At 38.6% G+C, this 15,962-nt stretch overlaps 1 protein-coding gene, 4 non-coding genes and 1 pseudogene across 7 annotated transcripts; all 6 read right to left on the minus strand.

Moving 5' to 3' along the window:
- Positions 1 to 494: 494 nt before the first annotated feature.
- On the minus strand, positions 495 to 2,732 carry LOC135612072 (oxygen-evolving enhancer protein 2, chloroplastic-like; annotated as a pseudogene).
- A 5,889-nt stretch (positions 2,733 to 8,621) lies between these two features.
- Positions 8,622 to 8,764, minus strand: LOC135613875 (small nucleolar RNA F1/F2/snoR5a). The gene has a single exon (XR_010487393.1). It is a non-coding gene; the product is annotated as a small nucleolar RNA F1/F2/snoR5a (small nucleolar RNA).
- Positions 8,765 to 8,800: 36 nt separating this feature from the next.
- LOC135613824 (small nucleolar RNA Z196/R39/R59 family) lies at positions 8,801 to 8,885 on the minus strand. The gene has a single exon (XR_010487386.1). It is a non-coding gene; the product is annotated as a small nucleolar RNA Z196/R39/R59 family (small nucleolar RNA).
- A 102-nt stretch (positions 8,886 to 8,987) lies between these two features.
- On the minus strand, positions 8,988 to 9,075 carry LOC135613821 (small nucleolar RNA Z195/SNORD33/SNORD32 family). The gene has a single exon (XR_010487385.1). It is a non-coding gene; the product is annotated as a small nucleolar RNA Z195/SNORD33/SNORD32 family (small nucleolar RNA).
- A 77-nt stretch (positions 9,076 to 9,152) lies between these two features.
- Positions 9,153 to 9,242, minus strand: LOC135613901 (small nucleolar RNA U31b). The gene has a single exon (XR_010487398.1). It is a non-coding gene; the product is annotated as a small nucleolar RNA U31b (small nucleolar RNA).
- Positions 9,243 to 10,073: 831 nt separating this feature from the next.
- LOC135608146 (F-box protein At5g46170-like) lies at positions 10,074 to 13,196 on the minus strand. 3 transcript variants are annotated; one of them, XR_010485434.1, is made up of 3 exons: positions 11,636 to 13,196; positions 11,082 to 11,172; positions 10,074 to 10,436 (listed from the first exon to the last, which is right to left on the minus strand). XR_010485434.1 is itself a non-coding variant. In XM_065100684.1 (2 exons), the coding sequence occupies exon 1, from the start codon at positions 12,861 to 12,863 to the stop codon at positions 11,649 to 11,651; it is 1,215 nt and encodes a 404-aa protein (XP_064956756.1). In that variant the 5' UTR covers positions 12,864 to 13,196; the 3' UTR covers positions 10,857 to 11,172; positions 11,636 to 11,648. The 3 variants fall into 3 exon arrangements, 1 of the variants encoding a protein (XP_064956756.1); XR_010485433.1 differs by having other exon boundaries at positions 11,012 to 11,172; XM_065100684.1 differs by lacking the exon at positions 10,074 to 10,436 and having other exon boundaries at positions 10,857 to 11,172.
- Positions 13,197 to 15,962: the final 2,766 nt, after the last annotated feature.

The following is a 15,962-nucleotide window of genomic DNA, read 5'->3' on the forward strand; positions in this document are numbered from 1 at the left end:
ATGGCGGCTCAACGGTGGATGGAGTGGAGGGTCGGGTATTGCCGCTCCTGTGATCGCGCCTCCTATTTGGAATGGGCCGGGCTGGATGTTTGTCGGAGGTTTACGTCATTAATATATTTATGATAGTTTTATCTTATGTTTTCAAAACAATTACAAATTAAAAGACATATACAAAAGCCTATGGTTTTGGTTTTGGTTTTGGGATGAGAAAAATATTAATATATTTTTGTCAAATTATATCACATTGTATCTGATGCTTTCTTGTTTAAAAGAATTAAAATTTTGTATTTATATATTTTAATTATTGATTTATGTTAATCGAATTTGAATATTATTATATTTTGTTCTAACAATCTAAAGCAAAATATGTCACATACAATTCTCTTAGCAGATTCAAATCGATGTTATCTTAAACTATTGATCAAAATATTTAAGCTGAAATTAATAATAGTACACTCATGAGATCCTTATAAGTCAATCTTAATCCTGTTCGTTCGTGAGACTAATCAGGGTGTTACATTTGCTGTGACAGCTTGTGCCATGCAGATGTAGAGCTTCCCATCAGACACGGACGCTGCTATGAGCCGATGCCGTCCTGGTCAAAACTGGGACGAAGTAGTGCTGTTTCCCATCGATCGCCGGCGTGGAGGTCTCCGAGATGTTAGCAGTCGCCACCGCATCAGCGTCAAACTAAGTAAGCGTGTTTTCGGAGCAAGTAGCCAACCCTGTGTAGTCAATCTTTAGCAGATATCCTCAATGCGCGGGGATCCGGTTTACCTGTGACGATAACTCCTCAGGGCTGCCGGAGTCGGTGATGGACTTCTTGGAAGTGGGTGTGTGTGATCATGACGTTGACGTTACTGTTGGAGTCGAGGTTGTCTTCGAACCTCAGCACCTTCTCGCTGGCGTTCCATTTGGAGGGGGATCAATAGCTTGAATCCGTCGCCGTTGTAGGGCAGGAAGTCCGGGTTGGTCTTCGGCTTCCCGAGGACATTAGCTGCACCAACATGGCACCGGTTTACATGCTGACGCAATCTGAACGTAGAGATCTACCTGCTTCGCTGTAGGCGGCATCGGCAGGCGAGACCTTGGAGCCGATTGCCGCAGCACCGACGAGTCCGGGAGGTGGTGGCGGAGGGAGCAGGGTGGTGGAGGAAGCATGCAGACGAATATATCGGTAGAATCTTTAGGTTGCTTGTCAACGATGACTGGTTCTTCCAATCGGAAGGTAATTTGTACTGTTTGGTGAGCCTTTTGTTACTATCAGACATCATATTCACATGCTGCACAGATCACATCAGAAAATTTCAAGTCTTCTCAATGCTCTGTTGTACAGCTTTACCGGTTCACAAGGAGCTGATATCTGAAGTCAATTTATGCTACACTAAGCGTTCGCATGGCAGTAAAAACAAAGATGATCATTGTCATCAACATTGAATACATAAAAAAGGTCTGCAACTAAAGGCTGGGCTGCACTGTTTCTTAATCTTGAGGAATGCATCTTCATCCTCTGTCCAGATTCCTATTTATTTTATATCATTCCACAATCATATTCTTTTTTTTATTTATGATGATTTTTTCCTCTCTTTTTTTCTTGAGAGTTTTCTGTGGAAGATATTATTAGAACAAAAGTTGTTTTAATGCAGTAAAAAAAATTATATCATACTTTTTTTATATTATATTATAATTTTTTTTTACAATATTATTAAGTATTTTAATATAGTATAAAAATATTATAAATATAATATTTTTTATAAAATCTATATAATATATTTTTAGACTGTGTTATAGTATGCTTTTAGTATTAATAAAAATATTATAATATAGTATAAAAATATTATAACCGAACCAATTCGTCCTATGAATCGGTCGATAGAAAAATAATAATATTTCAGGTATTAGGTAAAAAAAATGATGTATAAAAATTTTGGACATGAAAGGCACTTCCAAAATATTTTTTTTTGAAAATTCATTCTAAAAAAATTATTAATGGTAAATTTTAGGAGAATTTACCTAAGGCTAAAGTGGGTAGAGCATTAAATTCAAAGCCACAATGTCTACAGTCAACCCACATGACAGAACCAAAAAGAAATGGAGTAGTTTAGAAAGGCCAAAGCAAAAAAGTGAGAGACCAAAACAAGTCTGATGGATGTCTGAACCTCGAGTAGGGATGGCACAGAGAATCCCAGTTAGATCCAAGCACTCTCAGACAAATCCCAGGCCGAAGGAGTACTGATGGCAGCACAGTAAGCCAAAACTCCATTTTTCTTTTTCCTCCATAGCAAGATGAGAGTGAAGGACTGCCCTCAGTCACACTCCTCTTTGTCTCTGCAGAATGTACATGTGGGTGAGGAGCCCCAAAAGTGATTCTTCCTCATACCTATCTCACCCTACTACTATGACACCCCAACAATCCATCTCTGACCTTCCTCACATGAAGCACGCCTATGGCCAGCTGAGTGACATAGGGTTTCTCTAGGCAGGTACAGAGGAGGAGGAGGAGGAGGAGGAGGGATAATTTTAGGGTTTCTTTTTTATCTTTATCTTTTGAACCGCGGTGGGTGGTGGTGGTGGACAGGTAAGCTTAAAGTTACGAGCGTTCTCGGGTTCTTTTACTTGGATGTGAGCTCCTGCTGTAGGTTTCCTCTCCTGTATGCGATGGGAAGTTGGTAGGTTTTGCTGCTGCGAGGAGCAGCAACAGTACTTCCAGACGGTAAGCTTCGTTTCGCCATCTTGCTCCCCCTCCTCGAGAACAGCTACGAGGGTCGGATGAAGTCGGAGACGAAGGAGGTCGTGAAGAAGAGGTGAAATGGACTGTGCCTGGCTCCCTGCATGCCACTCGTATCGACGCCAATCATACCCACGGATTGGCAACTGCGGCTGGCGTGTGAGGAGCCAAGCATACCTCTCTCTCCCTCTCTCTCTCTCTCTCTCTCTCTCTCTCTCTCTCTCTCTGAGATCTTTGTTCTCTATGCTGTTTCGCAAAGCTAAACTCCATCGAAGACTGAATCTTTTATGGCTTTTTCATTTCTATGATTCGCTCGACTAATTCTCGCCTCAAATATGATGCAGAATTCACTTGGAGGTTTGCGCTTACACTGCAATCTAGCGTTACATGCTTATCTCTTACACAGCCCTCACTCAGCTGCCTGTGTGTTGTTACATCATACACATACACATCTTTAAGAACACTCCATAGACAAATGTGCAACAGCTACACTTTGGGTTCTTATTTGCTGATGCACAAAAGCTGAAAGTTTAAACTTCTGCTGCTCTTTTATATCGTTTATATAGTGATGCTTTTGATCTTAGCCATCTTCTAAAGGTGGCTCATATCACATTTTTCTACATGCCATCTCAAGAAACCTTTCTCCATTCCTTGTGTTCGGACATATATTGCATGATTTTTTTTTTGAGAGAGTATGAGCTTCAAGTCCGCGTCTCATCAACACCACCAAATTAGAAGCACATATATACTTCATTTTTAATGAAGATTGAGAAGACTCTTTCTCCGGATTCTCAACATTCCCAGGGAGAAGTTGAATCTTTGTTGAGAAGTCCACCGTAATCGTATCTGATACATAAAAGTATGATTACATTTCTTTTGTTGAGTTGTAGTCTGTACATTTCTTGTATCATGCTAATAGCCTGTTTGAAATAACTAAGTTCTATGTAATTCAATATCCACTGGCTCTTTTGCTTCCATGATCTAACTTTCTTAGGTAAACATAACTATAGTTACTTGCGAATGATGTTTGTGGATTACTCAAGGATAGAGATACTGTTCTTTCTCTGTCATAGATGTTCGACACCTTATCGTTTCATGGTCAATGTATATTGCTTTTAGGTTTTGTAATCTATTCATGGTCTTATTCAGGTTGAATGTGAGAAGAAAAGAAAACTCATAATGTCAGCGCATGGGCATGAAAATATTTTCTTCGATTCGGAAATCCAAGAACACTTCTCTCTTGAGTTCTTAAACTGATCTTTCTGGAAATCAGAACCATTTTTGAGTTCTTAATTTCATCTCTTCGAGAACCCGGAAAATGCGTTATGGACTGACGAATTCTTCACACAGAAAATTCAGATACATTTAGAGGATCACCATGAGAAGATGAGAGAGATGGATGAAAACCAAGTCAAATGATCAAAGCTAAAAGTCAAAACAATGTCAGCTTACAGGAAGCTACAACATAAAGCTAAATCATAAGAGCCTGACCTATGAACATGAAGTCAAGTGCTAAACTATACATGCTGAACGACGAAACTAAAGCCATAAGATTGCTTTAAAGGAAGCTAAATTGAATCATATACGCACACCTTATTCTCGAGTGCTTCTATTCTTCATACAATCCCTTGCATTGCATGTAAGTGCATTAATTTATTCCCGTCCTACATAGCCCGTATTCTATCAGGGATTCAGCATCTTATTAGTGAATGAAAGAAGTTTGTTCCTGCAATAAGTACTTTCAAGCAAGTCAAGTGTCTATTGAGATACTGACTCTACAGTATGTGTACAGAATTGAGGTGTGTCCCGTTCAATTCTTTATTGAACTTAAATCATGTGTTCTGGATAAAGTGAATAGGAAAATGAACACCTTTGCATTCTACACTGTTGATGGATGAGGAACACACCTCTGCAGGGTATGGGTGAACATGTGACCATAGCTCCATATGTTTCTATATCCCATGTTTGTTCCCTTGTGCTTCTTACAATGTTCCTTTATCACTTTCCTACACCTTAGCTGTTGTGCACTCATGCTTTGTATGATGTTATTGATTAATATATGTAACTATTATTACTGTTATACTTTTTTTTGTTTTTCGTAACTTCAATTTTTTTATTAAAGAAATCACATCGATATGAAGTTAGATATCTCAAATAGTTTTATTTTTATTGATGCACACTAGGTATGTTCAAGTGCCAGTGCACTATGGTGATGGATGATTCATGAGTTGTGTATTGAATTAGAGTGGGATAGAAATCATCGCAATGAGGATATCTTGCCCTCCTGTTTGAATCCAATGGTAAACAGCTTATAGAACTTGCAAATTCTCCATAAACTACAAACTCCGTGGGCAGAAATGATTGGCTAAATACAGAATAATGGTTCTGATGTTGATTCAATAGTTTCATAGACAATTATAAAGTAGTATTTTCATAAATAATTTAATGTAAGTATATCTCCATCCAAATAATGAACACTTTTATCATCTTTGCTAAGTCTTATCAAGGGTTAATTACATATTAACCATTAGTCAAATAACTTTAGTGTTTCAATCCCTACACTTTAAATATTTACATGTCATCTAGAACCATTTATTTTAACAACATCAATTTTATCGATGAAAAAATCAAAACAAAAAAATAAAAAATAATTTTAACGTGAAAAACATCTTTGGGAGCGAGTGATAACAACTTTAACGTCAACACGAACGTAATTGCTTGACTGATTCCGATGAAGATAAGATCGACTCTCACTACGATGCCACCCGCCTCTACGAGGAGCTTACTACCCGATGAAGATAATTGCTTGATGTTGCTAAGTCTTATCAAGGGCTAATTACATATTAACCATTAGTCAAATACCTTTAGTGTTTCAATCCCTACACTTTAAATATTTACATGTCATCTAGAACCATTTATTTTAACAACATCAATTTTATCGATGAAAAAATCAAAACAAAAAAATAAAAAATAATTTTAACGTGAAAAACATCATTGGGAGCGAGTGATAACAACTTTAACGTCAACACCAACGTAATTGCTTGACTGATTCCGATGAAGATAAGATCGACTCTCACTACGATGCCACCCGCCTCTACGAGGAGCTTACTACCCGCCCCACGTCGCTTTGTATCTGTGTCAACGTTGACACAGTTGCCAACGCCGATACTAATGGTGATGGTTGCAACAACATATACAACAAAGATAGAAACTACCTTGTCACTATCATGTTAAGTGGATCTCAACCTCGACCCAAAACTAAAGTCACCAAACTCCTACCGTCTTAGTTCCAACACCACGTCTCGTTGAGTAACCCTTTTACCGTCTTGCATCTATATCAACACAAATGTTGAGCAACAAAATGTTGAAGAAAAGGATCGCTCGATAAGAGGTGATGCAAGAACTGACACAACAAAAGCTCCAACGACCCTAACTTCGGATCAAGATTAAGATCCATCCAACAAGTCAACGACAAGATAACCACCATCTACATTGATAAAATTATCACTCAACAACTGTACCTTTATCGACATATATGCAAAGCAACCTAGGGTGATCGACGAAACGCTTCTTAAGGACACAAGTAGCATTGCGATGAAAGCAAATATTATCATCGTTGAAGACAACTACATCAACATTTGCATCAGCATCAACCACCATCGACATCATCCATCATCGAATATTTAAGATTAATAAATCTTAATATTACTTTTATAACTATAAATATACATAACTCTAAAAAATATAAAATATTAAATAACTAACTATAAAATTAATCTATAATTACCCCCTCATTAGAATTATCTCTTTGATTCCTTGTCATAAGGACTAGCACCATTTACAAGACACATTCAAAGTAACTCGAGATGATCGACAAATCGCTTCTCATGAAAACTAGTGGCATCACGATAAGAGAAAATCTTATCATCATTTGAGACAACTAAACAACTACATCATCATTGACACCAACATCCGCTACCACCGACATCAACCATCATCAAACATTAAAATCATATTTTTTAACTTCTAATTTCATATTTTCATCCATAAAACTAACATTATTAAGATAAATAAACATATATATTTTACTTTCCTAACCATAAATATCTCACAACTTTACAAAGATAGCTAACTATAAAATTAACCTATAATTACCCTCGTTAGAATTATCTCATTAATTACATGTCGCTATACATGATTATCCATACCAATATCGATTTTTCAAATCTCATTTTTACTAAATCACGTCGATAAAATGATTTTTAGCATCAGGCATCTAATAACACCACCACCTTGTCAAAGCAAACCAGAGTACATGGAGATGCCTGCATTATTGCTGTTGTCTCTGATTGGGATGCCATGCCCTGCAGCTTTTGCTGAATCGCCTCATTAAGCATTCAAGACTCCTGCAGTCAGATCTTCCATAACTTGATCATCAAGAACAAGAATTACATGCCCGATCATACGAGCAAGAAGCTGTTAACAATCCATTGAATGTGCCTAAAGTTCTAAATAACGGTTGTGAAAAGAAATTAAAAGGTGAGTGTTCATATCATCCACATTACCACAAAACATCATCAATATTATTCAGGTCTATCACCACAGATTTGCTACACTAAAAAAACGGTAAGATGTTCAAAAATCCTTCGAAGAAACTTTTAAGTCTATATTGCATGATGGAAGTTCCTGTTAGCAATGTGATTCAATAACATCATGTAATACAACCCTACTTGCCGAGGCTCATTTACAATAGATTCTGAACAATTGACATGAAGCAACAAAGGAGTTGACTCTTGCCATTTGCCCCATTACCATAGCGTACACCATATGAGAAAACAGAGTTGCAATCTTACCACTGTTGTACATCTTGAGGAAACATTTATGCCTATACTCTCTTGAGGTTGTCACCAGTAATTTACTTTGTAATCTAATCAACACAGCAGTCAGTACAAGCAAGAGATGTGCCCATGGAATATTAAACTCCATGCTTGCCTTATTACCTATGATCAATTGTATAAACAATTCTCCAAATGATATATAAACTTCCCACACATACACTTAATGTTAAATCCCTCCATATCTTGTGTATAAATTCCAGATTTTTATTTGTAAAGCCATCTTCAGAATGGACTTTTCTGTCGCACAAGATTGCCCCTTTTCAATAAATCTATAGCCCAAATTGGACTCAGTACACTCATCCACACATGATTCATATCATAAAACGATCTAATTCATTTCATAAGTTGTTCGATTAAAATTAATTACAAATTAAACATACAACTCGGTTTTCAAACTTCAGAACGTCCCACTGATATTCTATAAATTGCAGACAAAATAATGTCAAACACTATATTATTATGCTGTATTCAGATTTCGTTGTTTTTTAGTATTTTACTAAACATAGCTCCAAAAATGTATGATGCCATAGAAGAATCATGATTCACAATGGAATACAGACCACGAATCACAGCCATAAAATGATTACAAAGCAAAGGACACATGCTACTAAAAATATAATGGCAAGTCAACAACAATTGATACAACCATCTGGTGGTGGCATTAAAGATCAACACCGAACATTGTGCCCCTTAACAATTACCGAGCCATATGTGATATAACAAAACATCTGGTTTTCCCTTTGGAAATTCTTTGATAAAGTAAATGTAATATGGACGCCCACCATCCAAATATACAATTCATAAATGCCAACGGCACTTGATTCGAGGAAGCAACAAGACAGTATCTTGGAAAATATATAATCACCATAAAAAAAATTAAGAAAAAACATTGAGCATAACACATGCTACAACTTAAAATGCAGAAATAGCCAGCAATACATAAAACAAAATAAGAACGCTCATATAGTTACAGCAAAGCATAAAAGACGAACGTAGTATGTAAGCAGGGTATAAGTAACAGGAAGCTCACTAGAAGTAGAGCAACCAGTGTCGCAAGACCTGTTCTTCTCTCTCTGCCATTCTAACGAGATGCCCAGCCACCGACATCAAGACTGAGCATCAGATACCAATGGCATATAAAACATCGAACGATCATTCCAAATTGAAAAAAACTCGCAGTCTCAGCCGAAAGATGGTGATATTTGGTGAGTTAATCACAGAAAACTCAGCACTTAATTGTAACTTCATCACCGACTGCAAATCAAATTCATCACTTCCTCTAATTTCGCACGGAAAAACGTAATCTTTCTAAAAAAATTCAAATACCAAGAGTAAAATGAATGAAACTTCAACATTAAGTAGGGAGATCAGATGGTAGTGCATGTATTGTGATGATTCATCATCTGGAGTGCAGAAAGAAACTATGGATTTGGCATCATCAATTCTCCCGTTTAATATAAAATCACAAAAAACCAAAAGCGAAAAAGATTAAAGTTTTTAAGGACGGATAGAGAGATCTGAGGAAGGAATCAGATAAAAATGTCGATCACCATCATCCGTTTCGGAAAACAAAACGGATCGTAAGACTGGGGCGACATAAACCTATCATCACGCTCCTACAGAATTCAATTCTGCCGCTCAAGAAAAAAGAGAAAAGAAATCGAAGATAAGACGAACAATCAGAGAAGAAGAGGAGGAGGAGGAGGGGACGAAATCTGCGGAGGGTTGAGGCGTTCGGTCAAGGTTGGGAAGCTGCGGGGTTTTAAAGAGGGAGATTAGGGTTTCAGGACGTTGCGGCGGCTGGTGAAACGGGTCCGTGAGAAACGGCTGTGTAACGCGGTCTTCTCTCCGTTATCAGCGATATAACGGGATGCCGGTTGAGCGGGCTCGATTGCGGATGCTGATCCGGATCCGGATCCTAACAATAGACTTGTAATTGTAATTCACGAAATTGATTGAATCTCAAGCACAAAGTTCACATTGTTATGTATCAACCTGGCACGTATGTTCCAAATTATAGTTAAGTTTTTGAACATTCCTAACGAAATATATTTTTCAAAGAGATCTTCCATTTAAATATTTGAACATTCCGGTCATTTATATATTTTTCAAAGAGATCTTCCATATATAAAAAAGATCAAAACATCCTTTTGATCTTTTTATAACCTAAGACATTCCTAGTAAAAAAGTAAGACTTATCATCCTTTTATCTTAAAATATATCAAAATATTTTTAATTTTCATTCAAAAAACACATAAGAACTCTTAAATAAACTATTTTATGAAACCTTAATACAGATAATAAAGTTTATAATTAATATTTATAAGGATTAGAATTAATTCATTGCATCATTGGATCTGCCAATATAAAAGGTTCCCAACAATGAATATTCATCTACGCAATCCCAATTGCTAAAACAAACATCCCTGCTGCAGTACTAAAATCCATCCTCTAAATATAGATTCCGATGGTCTAAGATTCTGAATCCATGAATGGATAAACATATATAATTTCTCTTTTAAATCTAAAACTTAATCAATATCTAAATCTAGAAATTTGAATCCAAATCCGTCCTAGATACTATGCAATTCATTTTACACTTACATAGAACATACAAAAAGACCTAATGATTCATTCGACAAAGCTCATGGTTGCAACCACTATACATGCATAATGATCTGTCATAAGCGAAGCAAGAGACATCCAAGTCAAGATTCCACACCGATCAATGATTTTTATCTCTCTGGCCGAAGCTGCAATTTCAAACCAAGATTCCCATGCTGATCCATGAAGGTTAACACTGGCAGAAGCTACAATTTCAAACCAATCATTAGGACAGAAAACATCTCACACTATATACAAATCTAATTATTAACGAATATAACAATATACAGTACCGTCACACCACCAATCTGCCATCTGGAAACAGTCCCACACAAAAAGGAGAAGTAAAAGAATCCTTATGTTTTATGTCAAGAAATGTCTTAAAACAGATTCTTTGTTACAAACATGCAAGCAGAGTATACTTGGATGGTCGCCATGGAGACATCATCAACATGTGCAGCATTGAGATCTATCAAACTTGCTTAGTAAATACTGGTTGCTATGACCTGAGGGATTGACACCTAAAAAATGTCCATGCAAAAAAATGGAGATGGGATCCTCAAGATAAAGTGCAGATTTGGAAGAATGACTTGTAACTTGTAGAAGAAACGGAATGTGGATCATGATGAGCGCTACAAGTTAAAACATATTCATTCATCAAAGACCGTGTTCGCCTATCGAAAGACTACAATATCAACATGCTAGGAGACAGCGAGGTTAATTGCAGTGATAGTACATATTTTTATGGATAGAGCTCAATAACAACAAGCATGTTACATACACATTTGCAGATGACAGCGCAGTTCACCATTAGCAGCAGTATCATGAGTGCATTGCAGGAGATGAGTTACCATAACGATGGAGTGGAAGAGTCGACAAGTTCTCATCAGGTTCTCAAGACAATGTCTTACTCTTCCAGTTCACCAAAACTCGACATAGAGCCTGAAAGTTTTACGAGTACATCAGTCACTTATGCAAATCAATCTATAATGTGAAATCTAAGAGATAACATATACACAGAATTAAGATTGCTAACATAAGCCCTAATACTACAAAATAACATAGCTCTTCTGAACATGACATATACGGTAAATAATTACTTAGAACCAGACACAATTACTTATACAGGGTAGATAGTCGATTAACCGTTGTACTATAAGCATTAAGAAAACCTAAAGATGTGGCAGCAAGCCTTTGCTGCTAACAAACACAAAAACAATACCGTATTTAAGTTTTGTTGAGAACTTTTGGTAACAACAACATAATTTTAATTTGGAACCCTAGCTTGCACCCAACTCTTACACTTACATAAACAAAAATGCAACTAGTCGAAAATGTTAAATCCTCAGAATGAGCATGATAACCAAACAATATCTGAAGTTTCACAAGGTATACTTCGCAGCACCTCTTCTTAGATTTCAGAATGAATTCATCTCGAGGCTGTAAGTCCTCCTCTTCACAAGCATCCTGGCTGCCGACCTGTATGGCTCTTCAAAGGCATTTGAGATCCAGCACCTGTCCGAGGACCCAACAGGACCACCACAACCCCCAACATTGGCAGCGTCCCTATCCTTTTCCTCGCTTGGCCGGACAGCCACCAGTGTCGCTCCCTTCAGTACCACCCCACCAGGAAGCTCCAGATGGGGTGCATACCATAGCCGGATGCTGAGAGCTGGCACTAGGGTTCTCTGTGAGCTCCCTGAAGCGGACACTGGCTTCACCCGGAACTCCTGCAGCTGCTCGTGATTCATTGTCAGCACTCCCTGCCCATCCACGTCGGTGAGCTCTAAGCTCTCCAGAGTCTCGTGATCGGCGATGATCGGCTGGAGGAGGTAATGCCTCGCTGATGCAGCAATCAGGGAGCTGATCGTCCAGAACACCCTGAGCTTCAAGTTGCCGTTGGTGTAGAACGATTCCGGGATGACCCCGCTGTCATCATCTCCACAAGCGTCCTGGAAGCAAGGGTTGGGGTCGAGGCTCGAAGGTTTGGTCGGTGAGACCGAAGACGACGGGATGACGGAGGCTGCACCGAGAATGACGCAGCTGTCGAGTGACGACCCGAACTCAGCCTTCCACTTCAAGAGGATGCCATCGTCGACCCCGAGCTCACCGGCGGGGAGCTCGATTCGGAGGCGGCGGATCTCCTTAAAGTTCTTCAGGACCTCGGCCGGTGAGTGGTGGGAGACCTCAGACGAGGAGGAAGAGGGCGAATACCTCCGGCTGGAGGTGACGGCCGAAGATGGGCCCAGTATCTGACCGAGGGCCTGCAAGGGCTTCACGAGACCACCGAGAACCACGCGAGCGAGGTGAGAGAAGACGCCGCGGGCCTTGTCCCCGCCGGGAGAGGACGGCGAGGGGCCGTCGGAAATGACGCAGTCCACGCGGACGAGGACGGAGTCGACGAGGGGGACGAGGTCGTGGAAGCGGCGGGAGACGACGCAACACCGCCCCAGATCCTTGACGTCGCCGATCAAGTTGAACACGGCGAGCACCAGGGAGTCCGGCAGTTGGTCGAAGAAGTCGATCCCCTCCGCTGCAACCTCCTCCTCCTCCTCCTCCTCCACCGCCGGATCACGGAGCCACGACCGCGATCCGGCGGGATCGGCAGCTGCGCCGCCGGATGGCGGCGACATCGGATCGGAACCCTTATGATCGAGAGAGATCGAGGCCGTAAATGCGATTGCTGGAAATGGGATCCCCAACCCCAGCACCTAAAAAGGCGCCATTTTTAGGAATCGGATGGAAATGGAGAGGAGAGGAGAGAAACCCGTCCTCCGAAGCCCCCTGATCCTAAATCTAACCCTAACCGAAGGAAATGGGAGGATTAGCGACACGAAATTTAAGGTGCGGTGGAGAAACAGAGGCCGAGTGGTGAAGAGAAGAGAGGCCTTCGCCCAATGCCGGTCGAGACGAGAGAGAGAGAGGGAAGAGGGATGCGAGGCAGAGTCACAAACCCTAACACCAAACTTCATTTTGTATAAGATTTATTTTGTATTTTAATATGTTATATTAATGTATAATAGTGTTTTAAGGCAAAGGGACGAGAGAGGAGAGAGGAGATGAGAAGTTCTCTTTGCTTTCCCAATTCGTTCGATTACGTATTTATTTATTTAATTTTTTAGAATATTTTTTTAAAAATTTTTTAACTTTTATTTTTTATAATTATTTATAAATTTTTCTCTTAATTATTTATAATTTTATTTTATTTTATTAATATTTTTTTCGAAGGATGATATCGAGGGAACGATGAGTAGAAAGAAGGGGGGTCGAGGGGCGAGCGACGATGAATAGAGATATTGACGTCGATTGAGAGTGTAATTATCGATGACGGTAGGGAGTACAAGGTTTTGAAAAAAATAAATCAATAATACTTGGGTTATAATAGTAAAATAATATTTTTATTATTTATAACGATAGTTAATAACAAAGGTTATTAATATTAAAAAAATAGATTATGAATAATAAACTTCTTATTTTATAATAATCTTTCAACGATATTTTAGCTAAAAATGCTTATACTATTGGACCTTGAATCTAATGATACTTCCTAATTAGTTTTTATCTAGGTACACTCATTTTTTGTTACTTAAATAAAAATACCCTCTAGCAATCGCTTCGATTGCCAATGCCTTTGCTGACTAAGAGTAACGCCACCCATTATCTCCACCACCTCTTCCCTTCCAAATTTTCTTTCTCCTCCCTCCTTTTCTGTAATTGTATGTCCTCTATTGTCCATCACCTCCTCCCTTCTCCCTTTTTATTATTGAGCTCTACTATAACTTTTAGAAGGTGATCTCCGACGAGATCCTCCGCGGATTGTCTATTAACACCCCACATGATGAGGGTGGCATAGCTAACTCAATGACCCACAAGTTGAACTCATCCCCATTCTATATTTTTATCGGGCTACGTTAACATTATTGTCATTAATGATGTGGTTGTAAACTCATGATCCAAGTGACGTAATACAAGAAAGCTCAATAAAAAGGAGATGAGCAGATAGACAATGGGGATGGGTGGGTGGCAGGAGATGACAACTAGAGTAAGGGATAGAGGTGGTAGAGGCGACAACAACGATTGAGGTGATTAGTGAAAAATATTCATATTAGATTGACGTAAAAGGAGCACCCCAAGTAAAAACCAATTAGAGAGATATCATTGGGTAAAAATTAGTGGTAGGGGGTTTTTCTAAGTAAAATATCAATCATTCAATTTTTTTTTATTTTAATATATTTATTTTAATTTCTATGATTCGTGTTAAAGTTATGAAACACTACTTCCAATTATTTTTCTTGTACTATAATCAACTTAGCATCAATTCTTTAGACCTTTAGATCCGAGTCAAGTTGACATATACCTTGAGGAATGACGTGAAGATAATAACATTATGTGTATATTACTTTTAGTTATATATAAAATGATTGTTGAAATAAAAATATCCTAAAAAATTAATATACTCAAATATTCCAATCAGATTTAATTTGAGGAACTAATAGGTACAAGTTAATATGACATATTTTGATATTGTCTGCTAAGACACAGTTAGCAGACATATCAACGCGGACGTGGAACCTCGGGATTTAGACGGTGTGCCGTGTTAGACGTGCCATCTCATACTCGAAACGACATCCACACTCTCTCGTGCTATCAGAGCAGCACGAGAAGGCGCTGTACCATCGGAGGCCACTCCGGAAAGCTCGAAACGACGTCGTGCGATGCTATCCCCCATAGACCAGTTGGCAGCCATCCAAAGGTATGAACGCAACCACTCGAGAAGTTGGTCACCGTAGGCAGATCATGTATGGTCGACCCTCGGGCGCAAGCATAAAAGCCCCATTGACCAACATCTGAGGGGGGATGATCGTTTGACAGAAATCCATTCGATACCAACTTAATCTTTGGAGAGGCCGAGTTGAGAAACCCCTCTCCTCTCAACCTAGGCATGTGTGTAAGAGCCTGGCTACGATGAAATAGACAACGAGCCCGCTAGAGAGCTGCGTCCGAAGCCAACCCCGAGCTCAGCCCGACCCTACGGAGGTCTATTCATCGAGACGACCATAAATATCGACAATCTGACCAAGCCATGCTGACACCTCGATCATGGCTAGGTAAGTTCGTTAACACAAGTCATACAGATTTATGAAAAACAAAAAAAACAAAAATCAACCAAATCACTTGGTTTATTTATTAGAAAATTTCTTAAAAAATATTCTAGTTCATAGTTTATTAGGAAATTACAACACCAACAATTTTGCCATTCTCACCCCCAAGGCTATTACATTGCACGAGTCCCAAGTGTCACTTATATTTTTCCTAATGAATCTCTAATTTCTAATATTAATTTTAATTCAGAGGCTAACAATGACCCTCTACCTAATGTGCACCATATCTATTTGTCAACCCTCCAAATGAATAAGAGTCAACTGATACGGATGGACTGGGACGTTGACAATGGCTCCTCACTTGCTCCATTATGTGATTTTGATTTGAATCCAACTAAGTGTACCATGATATTTATTGTCATATTATTGCAAACAAATTTGTCAAACGAATAATACGAAAAGAAATTAATAAAACATATTACTTAGGGGGACATTCGATAATCTATATTATATTTTATTACTTTTTTTTTCACGGGTCCAAATTTTATGATCAGGAATAAAAAATAAGCTCAGTTTTTAAAATTAATTATAAATTATATCGTGTAATTAATTATTTTTAACGAACTTTAT

The sequence above is a fragment of the Musa acuminata genome, chromosome BXJ1-2 (assembly GCF_036884655.1).
Source record: "Musa acuminata AAA Group cultivar baxijiao chromosome BXJ1-2, Cavendish_Baxijiao_AAA, whole genome shotgun sequence".
Classification (NCBI taxonomy): Eukaryota; Viridiplantae; Streptophyta; class Magnoliopsida; order Zingiberales; family Musaceae; genus Musa; species Musa acuminata.